The following is an 11,728-nucleotide window of genomic DNA, read 5'->3' as shown; positions in this document are numbered from 1 at the left end:
TGTGTCTAGTGTGTGAATTGTGTGTGTGGATTTTTCAATTTTTAATAATTTTATTATAAAATTGTGATGATATTAAATTTAAATATAATATAAAATAATATTTTTATAATTTTATTAAAATTTTGCAATGGAATGACCATTCCTTAGCTAAATGGATGAAATGACTATTTCCATGTGGAATGATATGATCATTTCAAATGGAATGGTGATTCCTAAGAAAAAAATTTACTAAGAAAAAGAATAGAATGGAGATAGGAATGTCATTCCATATCATATCAAGTAGGGCCCAAGTATAATTAAATTATTCCATATCATACCAAGTAGGGCCCAAGTGTAATTAAATAGTATTAGTACTTATACTAGTAATTAAATCTACTTATAGTCTTATCTATTTTAAATTAAGAATTTTAGATAGGGGTAGCGTTGCCAAGTGTTAAAAGAGTGAGATGCCCAACCTCAGTATGCAACTAAATTAACAATGAAGTTCAAGTTACTTGATAAGAAATAAAATGTGACATATTATATACAGTATGTTCTAAGAAACATACTTGAAAGAAATATAATGGGTAGTGCATCATACGGTTGAGATATTAGTTAGTGAGATACTAGTTAAAACTAATAACTAAAGATAAAATCTTGACAGTTATATTGCCTCTTCCGAAATCCAAATATACGATTATTGTTATTAAGACGAAGACAAGAATTAAATCAAATGACACTGTTTTTCTATATGATATATATATGGCTTCTCCATTAATATAGTACTCCGCATTTACAATGAATTGACTACATGCAAAAAAATGAAATGGACATTTGAATTGCAATGAAAAAAATGGAGGGGGCTAAAAAATACCCTTGAACAAATAAAAACACCTATAGATCAGCAAAGAAATGGTAATTATTTGAATCAACAATAATGAGCCTCATCGCAGCAATCGCGGCTACAAGAGACATGCATCCAAAGAAGACAACATTGAGCCAATGCCAATTCTTCTGCATCGACGTCAGCTTGTGTTTCCGGGCCACCAGATACATGTGGTTTGCCAGAATGAACGTGAGGGGGAACGTGCTCAGCGCCCCCGTGAGGCTCATGAAATTGCCCAAGAATGGCAGCAGTGCTGAGACGAAGGTCGTTATTCCCAAGTAGCCGCCTCTTACCACAATTCTGAAAGACAGGTTGCGTGCTGCTAGGGCGCTTCCTTTCAGCTCATACTTTGTATCCAAATATTCGTACATTGGACTTGCAAAGATCTGTATGGAATATGAATCAGGCAAAAGTAAACGAACCTCAGCGGATACATGAGGATGTGAGGATTAGGGATTACGTGCAAAGCAATGATAGTGTGCAGGAAAGCTGAGATATTTGCTGCGGCCTTCAACCAGACTGGGCCGTGAACATTGTGCAGCAAGTAGGCCGATGCCTCTGATCCATACGCCCAGTAACCAATGAAAGTGACAGCATACATCGGAATAACTCCAGCTGTGAACTGGAAATACAGAGCTTTCAACATGTTGTCAACAACAGGCTGCCTCACGGTTGCCTGTCAAGAAGGTGAGTTGATCTGATCAGCAAGCAAAGATTTGACTTAAAAGCTATGAGACCAACTGCGCCACCACACTAATTGTTGAAAAAAAAGAAGACAGCATGATGAACAAAGCTCGTCTCAAGAATTTAAGGTTTCTGTTGGACCTGTATTTCTGGAAGCATTCCAGTATTGAAAGCAAAAACGAGGTTAGCTGATGCACCGATTATGGTGAAAATTTTGTTTGTAGTTGTTCCATGAATGCTGTAGTCTCGAGGAGGAGCTTCAATGCCTGTAAAAAAATTACTTACTCAGCATCTGAATTCGATATTCCAAAATGACAATATCCACAAAGAAACAGTTCTTTCTTGGAACCCAGCTTTACTATATAAAAAGGACACGGACAAGATGAAGCAGCCGAGGAAAAGAGATGGCTATACCATCTTTTAGAGCCAGAACACAAGCTGTTAGAATGTACACCAGACTTAAAATTGTCGAAAATACCAGCCATGCTTGTAGTGCTGATAAATGGGGTACGGCAATTGCAAAAAGGATACATGCGAAGCCAGAAATTGCAATGCAGTGTGGAAGCTTCATGCCAGAATCTTCTTGGAGGAGCGCATAAAGAGCCTGCATATAACATCAGTGGAGTCAAGGGATCAGCCGAAATCTTGGTATTTAGCAGTAACCTAAGCTGATGTGATATGTAGTTTGTATATACAAGAGTTCAAACCTCAGGTCCTCGACACAAGTTCACAAAGAGCTACATAGACAGCTATTCCTTCATCAATTCTATTGGTCTTCTAATAGAAACGAAACAATATAGCAAATAAAGTTACCTTAAGGGCACTGCCAGCTAAAATGATGTATCCGACATTGATCATGAAGAGATTAACATACTGCAGCGCCCATGTAATACTATAGGCTTGGTCACCTACACCACAGAAACCTCTATCTCAGTAAAAAAATGCCTTCAGCTAGAATGGATATCACATTGCATCTCTAACTTGATCATTATTTGCTCTTACCATAGATAAATCCTGCAAGGTCTCTGTATCTGATATGCCTCTTTCCTCCGTATTCATGAAGCTTGGCTACCAACATATTTGCATACAAAGATATCGCTGTTGCTAAAATTAGTCCGACCACACCACCAACCCAACCCAGTGGAACCATAATAGTGCCAGAGTATCCCAACACATACGCACTATTTATCCCCGTCGTAAGCACAAACCCCACCTGGAACCATGAATCTACACGCGCAACATGAACGGTAAACCGGTAGTTAATAGAGGTCACTGAGCTTTCACATTACTACTAGAGCAACAAAAAATCATATTCAGCCTCAAACATATCAAAGGATCACTCCATTAGATGATGATCTAATTAGGCATCCCCAAATTAAACTGCCCTAAGATGCATAAAGTAAACAATCTCAGGAAACAAAATTCCAAAAATCAAAGTTGCACACAAGGAATTCAACTATTCAATTCAAAGAAAACTAAATAAGAAACAGATTCCCAAAGCTAGGAATGCGAATTAACACTAATTGCACAGAGCAAATTCATGAACCGGAAGATAATATTACACTGCAAGGAACTGAAAACAAGAGGCAAATCTCAAAAAAGGGGGGAAAACAATAATAAACTAAAGTGAAAAAAGAACCTTGGCTAATTTGATGAGCGGTGTCAGAAATCTCAACAATCACAGAATCCTTAGAAGAATACTTGCCAGAGGCGTCGTTCGATTCAGTAGCAACAACCATTTCTCCGATTCGCAAAAGCGCCGATCTTAAATCACCGTCGGCTAGGTCTGAATTGAGGCGCAATCCACCAACATCAAACACCATACTAACACAACCAAGACAAAATCACACAGTGGAATGCTTACAGAGGGAAGAATCGAGGCCCTCTTGTGTTTCGATATGCAGCTACAAATTTATATACTTATGGAGCTCGTCATCTCATCCACGCAACTTGCTGATTTCATAACTACTTTTTGAGTATTTATTTCTAGATTTTTTTTGAAACTGAAAAAGAAAAAAAGGAAAATAGATTACAACAATTATAACATGATTAAGATAACCTACAAATGGTTTTGTGTATTTTTACTGCTGCTTGCTACTTTAATATACGTAGTGTTGGGTGCTTAAAATAGATCCGTATTTATCTGAGTTGTAATTAACCAGTAAAAGTAGTAAATTGCGTGTATACCTCTAAAATTGACGCTGCCTCGGCTTACCTTACTTCTCCGATACTCATTCTCTGTTTTTCTTTCTAAAATTTTATATAATTCGATTCAATTTTCTTGCTCTGATAATTGTAAATTATACTACTACAATTCAAGGTAATGCAATACGTCTTCACATCTGATTAATCAATTTAAAGTACACCACAAATATTTTTTATTTATTAAACCTCCATTGAAAAGCTTAGTACACAAAAAAAAATAAAAAAATCCATAAAACATAGATAAATGAAGTACACATTTTATTAGTTATTTTTAAAAATAAAATGAAGGCCCCGACGATAGAGTAAATTAGGATTGTAGTTGATTTGTGCATATACCCGGTAAGCTCGTTGAATAATATACTCCTATAAGACTACTATTCCAATTGACTAATTTAACCAACAACTTGCGAATATATATATATATATATATATATATATATATATATATATATATATATATATATATATATATTTATATAGCATGATAATATAACGTATCGTATAAGTGAATTGTTTGCTGAATTTATTAAAGATATTGGCCCAGTCATGGGATTAGTTTAGCTGTTTGTGTTGAAAAAAGTATGATTGCGAAGTATTTGTGGCAGGAGAAAATGGGTGGCGCCTCAGTAGTTCCCGCACTATGTGCGTTTAAATTGAGAAATCCTCCTAAAAAGAATGAAACATGCGATTGGAGCTCCAACCGGTATATTACTAATAGTCTAATACACTACCTCCATCCCTAAAAAATAGTAACATTTGAAATGACACGAATTTAAATATACAATTGATAAAGTAAAAAAGTTAGAAAGAAAAAATTATTAGAGTATTATTGGTAAAGAATGAGAGTGAGACCCACCTCATTAGAGAAACTTTCTATTTAGTGTATTTTAGAGGGACAATCTAAAATGACAAATGTGATCTATTTTTAAGGGACAGAGGGAGTATTTAAAGATTTTTCCAAACGGATGATCAATGAACGATTGAGCAGTAATTAGTGACTTGAAATTTAAATTATGTGTATTTTGTTATATTTTTATTTAATATGTTGCACATATCTTTTATACAATGGAATATATAATATAGGGATGTGATTACGTGATAATCAATATTTCAAATTACAACTCAATAACTAAATCTGGATCACACGTCTGATCCTTTATATTTTTTCTTAATTTTTAAATGAGAAGGCGCAATTTTGACAATTGAATATAATAACTAAATCTGGATCACACGTCTGATCCTTTATATTTTTTCTTAATTTTTAAATGAGAAGGCGCAATTTTGACAATTGAATATAACAAATCCCCTTGCGGGTTATTCCTCTCCATTCTATATAAAGATCAATGTCTCTCTCCTAAATAATTCAAAATTTTAAATTTCTTATAGTAAATTTTTTTAATTTAAATTATTAATTTATAAAAAAATATATCAAATTAAAGATAATTTTATGACGTTTCCAACGAAATCCTAATTGAATGGTATTATATCAAAGGCTGAAAAAAATAATATGACTATAAGAGATGAAAAATGATATGGTTAAAACAGAAATGATATTTTTATGGTTAAAACTTAAAAATGTTATTTTTGCAAAATAAAATGATGATATCGAGTATCAGAAACTGATTGAAAATGATCAATGTCGGTTAAAAGCTAATATGATCTTCCTGATTTGAATGAGAAATGATACTTTGAATGATAGAAATGACACTTTCAGTACATAAAAATGATATGTATAACGTTTACAAAATGATATAGCGTTTCTTATGTGTTTAATCCATGATTTGAATGAGAGAAATGGTAGTTTTACGGGTAAAAATGATACTTCGTGCGCATAAAAACGACATAATCCCTTCGTCGCATAATAAATGTCATACTTTCATTTTCAGTTTATCCCACAGAAGATGTCATATTTCATTTTTGAAAAAAAAAATCATCTCTCACATTTATATAAATATAGAGCTTCTCTCTCATTATCAATTGCATCCAAATATTATAAAGTGAAATCCATGGCTTTTCATTGCCCCTAGACATAGATACACATCGTATAGAACTGAGTAAACAATTTTTGTGTTTATCTATTTTATTTTTGTATCAGTTGTGCTTATTTCCCAACAATTGATATTAATAGCCTAGGATTAGAAAAATAGAAATCATGTGTGGATCGATGGAAGATTGGAGTGAAGAAGTTCGACAAATCTAATTTTGGGTTTTGGAAGATGCAGATCGAGAATGTTCTGTACGGTTAAATGTATTAGTCCCTAAAATCTAACCCCAAAAATATGGAACATGAGTAGAGGGAGTTGCTTGACAGAAAAAATGATGAGCACGATTTGGCTGTCGTTGTTCAAGGATGTGGCTTATCACAAGACCGCAACAACGTTGGCGAATGAGATGATGAAGACCTTGGAAGAGATGCATTAGATATCACCCACTACGAAACAAGGTACATCTACTAGCCGATTGTTTAATTTTAGAATGTTTTAAGAAAAACTGGTGCAACAATATCTAAACGAGTGCAACATGATCACCATCCAGTTGAACTTGATTAATATCAAATTTACTGATCAAATTTGTGCCTTAATTTTTCTATCGTCCCTACCCAAAAGGTTGACTGGCAGAGTGACAGTGGTAAGTGTTGTAGAGGCATTCACAAAGTAAGGGTTTGATGATGCCGAAAAAATTTGCAAGAGAGAATAAAGGTAATATATTTCGGGCTCGACGTTGAGTGATGCGCTAGATTTTAGCATTACAACTACTTGCAAGTCTGCTAAAGGTAAGCACATGAATATTGAACACAAGGAATAAGTTTACAGATTGGTTACCAAATAGTAATAAGCTTCTATCGACACGTAAGATTGGGGTGTTAAATGAAAGTAGAGTAAACAAATCGCAATTAACTTGAGTTAAGAAAAATAGATGGGACAAGGGACTTCCAGATATGTGCTTTCACTGCAACAGTTTAATAAAACACACATTTATGATATCCAATCACATCCCTAGAATTCAACAGATTTGGTTATCCATAGACAAATAACACAAATCTTCTCTTCAATCCAAGCTCCAAACTTCAAGTATGAACGATGGTAGAATTATGATGGTTGATGGAACAAGAATTGTCAAAAGATCAAGTCAAGTGTAGAGAGTAGCAAAAAAAATCCTTTTGATAAAGTATGGTGGGTATTTATAGGCTCAAGGACGTTTTCCTCCATATGGTATGATTTCTGGCCCAACATAGTGAGTCTTGGAGAGAAAGTAGGTCAAACTGGTATGCAACGGACCGCTGAATTGATCACAACGTACCGCTGAGAGTCTTCTTGATTCTCGGCACTAATGTCATAGAATCGCTGACCATGTCTCAGCGGTTCATTGGGCATGTTCAACTTCAGGCTCAATTTCCAAGGTGGGCCGCTGGACTCTTCGAAGGCCGCTGGCTGACTCGGCGGTCGCTGACTTTGGGTCGGCGGACCGATGGGTGGAGCTGTTTCTTCGGTTTCTAGAATTTGACCTTTGTTTGTCTTTTTTTTTCAGCTCTATTTTCCACATTTATCTCAAAACACGTCAAAATACCAAAATGTATAAAATATGCAATAAACGGACATGAATTCGCAAGTTAGACACTCAAAACGAACCAAATATATGCCTAAAAACAATGCAAAATCCGAGTGTATCACTGACTACGGAACAAAGAGGCATATTGAATAGAAAACAGAATCATGAAAGATCAAAATCTAGGTTATCAAATCCAAAAGAGATATGGAACAAGTTAAATATTGGAATTATCACAAGAAAAAACTAGTATACAATAATTATAAGTTATCGAATTCAGCAAAGAAACTAGTACTGCAAAAACTAATAAGAAATTGATTTGAGCGATTGACTTAAGCCAACGGACCAAATTGAGTTAACTAATTAGAGAGGAAAACCACTCATAATTTGGTTTGAGCTTCAAATTTCATGTATCTTTTTTTCTATAAAAGTTTTCCTATACTCTAAGGATTGTGTTGGTTTTACGCTCCCCGCAACTGATGGCTTGTAGGGGATATCATACACCTATAATAAGCTAATCATGTGTCCTTTGTTCTACTCACTTATCTATTTGTTCTACTCACTTATCTATTAACCCTACGTACACATAGTAGGCTTTAGATTAACTTCCACTACATTCAACACAAAAATTCACCTTGGACTAATTTTAATCAGTTTTAGCCATAGGATTTCTTAACTATGTCTGCTCCTTATTAAAGAGACATCATAATTCATAAGTAAGGCCAATTGCTAGATAGTCAAGTTCAATAAGCACAATGATATTACAAAGTAGAAGCAATCTGGAGAACGAGCCACTCATGGTGGTTAAAGACGAAATAAATATTAGAAATACCATCATGGACAAGTTCTTAGGAAGATGGAAGTTTCGATATTTCTTCAAACTCCATAGGTACCATTCAAGCCCTATGCTTTCTTTTAAATTTGAGTTTAGCTTTTATTTATACTTGGGAGGATGATGTTTAGGCTTTAAACTGATTCATGCCTTTTTCGAAAAATTTACGCTAGACGACCAACGGTCCGTTGGGCTCTTATGGACTCCAACGACTTTTTCAGCGGTCCACTAGGTTCGCATAACGCAAATCCAACGGTCCGCATGGTGTTTCATGTATTGAGGTGGCTTTTTGGGCAGTCCGCTGTTTCCGCATGGTGCGAATCTAGTGGTCCGCTGGGTATCTTATGCTTGGATAGTGCAGTTTCAGCAAGCCTAATGGTCCGCGTCATTTTTTCTCTTATGTCTCGAGCCACGACCTACAAGGAAGGCTAAATTGACGCTTCCATGAGCTTTCCATATTGTCTCAAAATATGTAGTAAAAAGTAAGGCAAATTTGATTCACATCGTAGTTATTATTATACGCTGGATATATATCAAGTATAATTATTCTTAAATGCATAACTAAAACACCTATAAGACTGATTTAGTTCACTATAATTTTATAGTGAAAGATTTACTCCGTGAAAAATTTAATTCATTATAATGACATTTTAGTTCACTTCGTGTTTTCAAATTCGTGTTGTGAACTAAAACACCTTTATGCTGAACTAAATCGCTCTGGTAGTGAACTAAATTCGCTTTCTCTAGTTATTCATTTAACTAATAGTGGTTGCTCTATATCACTACTCTGGATATATATCCTCTTTAACATACATACATTCAAACATGTAATTATCAAGAGTTGGTGACTGGTGTGTGTAAATAAACCATGGCCATATTTTTATGGAGATTATGGAAAATTAGAAATTTGGATAAAGACATAAAGTTGGGAGTTGCAGCTGGGGTCGACACGAGTTTGAATTGTTGCTAAAATGAATAAGGCCATATAATTTTGCTGCACATAGTGTTTTAATATGTCCTTTACAAATATAAAGTGTAGTGCAAGAGGCAGACATTTGGCCTACATTTTTTCCAATTTTGAAACCATTGTTTCACGAGTAGTCTCTTGTCCAAAATTCTTTCATTTCAACTGACAAAACCATCATCCTTTATCTCGACAATCATCAATATAATTCTTTTTCTTACCTTTGTCCATAAAAGAGGTTGAGATATTAACATCCTAATTAATTGACACTAAGATCAACATTGTACCTATGACATAAGTCTTGACTATTTTACAACACTAAATGGAAATCCTTGCCTCTAATTAATTATTAATTGGTGTATAAAATTCAAATATTGAATAGTCGTTTGTTGGGAAGTTGGGGTCATGTGATGAGAAGGTTGATAGATGTTAGTATTATACAATAAAAGAGAGCTTTATTTCAACACAAAGGGTAGTGTTAAAAGGACTTCTTTTTTTCCTTAAGTTCTCACCATGTGTAACATGATTCCCTTACCTTTGGGACACTCAAAGTAGAGATCATTAATATTATTTTTATTTTCTACTTTGCCTTGGATTCTAAATAAAGTCCTCTATACCATGTGGTTTCAACTATTTTATATGCCAAATCTGTGACCATTTCAGTACTTTATCATAAGGTAATTCAAGAACTATACCAATGTAACTCATATATTTTATTTAATTTAGATTTTGAAGATTTTACGTATTAATACTTACTTAACTAACATAAATAATCTCGCTATACAAATGGTTCAATCTAAAACATTTTAAGGACTCGTTTGATAAAAAAGATGGGATATGAGAAGATATGTAAAATAAGATAAGAAATACGGGCTTCATGTCAAGATATGCAAAGATATGATATTTTTTCGTTGTTGTTTGATTGAAAAGAAATTATCTAAATTTGTATAGTATATTATATAACATGGCTTAACTTGACAAATTGGTGGGTTACATAAACATGGTTAAAGTTATAATTATGGTAAGGTTGGGTAGGGCCCTTGTCTTATACTGGGTTTTGAGTTAAGTTTAACAATGATATCAAACAATTAGAAATGTCTATATATAATTCTCTATCTTGGTATTACTAATTTATCAAACACGCCCTAAGGGGAAAAGAATTGAACATATAAGAGCAATTTAATTTTTCTGCAGGCACACTATAATTAGCTTCAACCTGATTTTAAAGAAAAATTAAATATCTTCATTTTCATTTACTTCCAGACAGCTGTGTATATACATAATCATTTTCATTCATTGTTTTCTTTTCATCTCTATATAGAGAGCCAGGTTAAAACCAGATAGTAATAATTATATATCCCTTCACTTTTCTTTATTGTAGTGTTTTATAATATTTAGTTTTGCAGAAATTGGAGAAGCATGCCAACTATATGTGCAATCATTCTATGCACTACTAAATCCAATATAGTTAAGAATATTTTTGATATATACTAAAGAGATTGATAAAGGAACAAAGCCAAGAAACCTTAATGTCTTCCTCAGAAATCTGACTTTAATTTAATTTTAATTAACTGAGTTATTAACAAGAAGAAAGAAAATGTTCTTATCTCTAACGAATAACACAAACAAATAGTGCTTACACAAATTAGAACCAACAGTTTGTAAGAGAGTGATTTCTCTCACAAAATTGTTGGATCTTCCACACTTATACTTCTCCTGGTTAACAATTTCATTCATTTTTAAAATTTAAATTAAATCAACTGTTTTTCACAGAGGGAGATAATATACTTACTTGGCATATATTGGTGGGCTTGTTTACATAAATCAAGCGACGTCGTTATGATGCATGATCTTGACCGTTAGGAGCTACCAAAGGATGAATCCAAAGAGATAGCATGATCCAAAATGTATGAATTCCAATTAAATATATAAAGAAAATGGTAGTGAAGAAAAGGAATAGAGAAATAGAGTTGGGATCAATGCGATCCCTTTGGACGCCTCCTTTAGTGGCTGTAAATGCCGCGGCGGGCGGCGGCGGCGGCGGCGGTGGTGGTGGAGGGAGGTTACATCTCATCTCCAAAGTGTGTGTATTTGTGTGTGTGGGAAAAGACAGAAGAAAGTGGCTCAAGACTACGTCAATATAAAAGACACTGCTCCAACGAAATTAGGAACGACTAATCTTTCCTGTTCAAAACTGTATTTATTTTACACTATTCTTTATTCTCACTTTTATAACAAATTTTATGTGGAAATCAGAGACAAAAACAGCATCGTAGATTTACCATGTTTATTTACAATAAAAGAAATGATTATTAATTTAATAAAATATGTTATGCAAGTTAGAAATGTTGTAACATACTCCCTCCGTCCCATTCAAGATGACCACAGTTCATTTTTTGTTTGAGTCACTTTCCGATTTTGGAAATAACCTCATCTCTCATCTCTCCTCATTAAAATATTCAACAACCTTTTTCCTTTCTACTTTATTCCATCTAACAACACTTCCTAAAATGCCATGCCACTCAAGAATGTGGTCATCTTGAGTGGGACGGAGGAATAATAAAAATGATAAAACTAGTCAAACTAGGTGTGATCCATCATAAAAAAAGATTAGTTTAATTAAAACACAAGA

General features: G+C 34.0%; 1 protein-coding gene and 1 long non-coding RNA gene across 2 annotated transcripts; both read right to left on the bottom strand.

The window, feature by feature from the left end:
- Window positions 1–703: 703 nt before the first annotated feature.
- On the bottom strand, window positions 704–3,587 carry LOC125218466 (proline transporter 2-like). Its single transcript, XM_048120136.2, has 7 exons — window positions 3,189–3,587; window positions 2,552–2,776; window positions 2,363–2,457; window positions 1,964–2,153; window positions 1,691–1,815; window positions 1,326–1,541; window positions 704–1,251 (listed from the first exon to the last, which is right to left on the bottom strand). Exons 1-7 carry the CDS (start codon window positions 3,370–3,372, stop codon window positions 874–876), a joined length of 1,413 nt encoding a protein of 470 aa, XP_047976093.1. The 5' UTR covers window positions 3,373–3,587; the 3' UTR covers window positions 704–873.
- Window positions 3,588–8,080: 4,493 nt separating this feature from the next.
- On the bottom strand, window positions 8,081–11,262 carry LOC125185604 (uncharacterized). The gene is made up of 2 exons (XR_007170194.2): window positions 10,889–11,262; window positions 8,081–8,560 (listed from the first exon to the last, which is right to left on the bottom strand). It is a non-coding gene; the product is annotated as an uncharacterized LOC125185604 (long non-coding RNA).
- Between the last annotated feature and the right edge of the window lie 466 nt (window positions 11,263–11,728).

The sequence above is a fragment of the Salvia hispanica genome, chromosome 1, assembly GCF_029641045.1.
Source record: "Salvia hispanica isolate PSC_SH4W2 chromosome 1, Shi_PSC_v1, whole genome shotgun sequence".
Classification (NCBI taxonomy): Eukaryota; Viridiplantae; Streptophyta; class Magnoliopsida; order Lamiales; family Lamiaceae; genus Salvia; species Salvia hispanica.
Note: the sequence above shows the minus strand (reverse complement) of the source record. Positions and strands in the feature narration are given on the sequence as shown.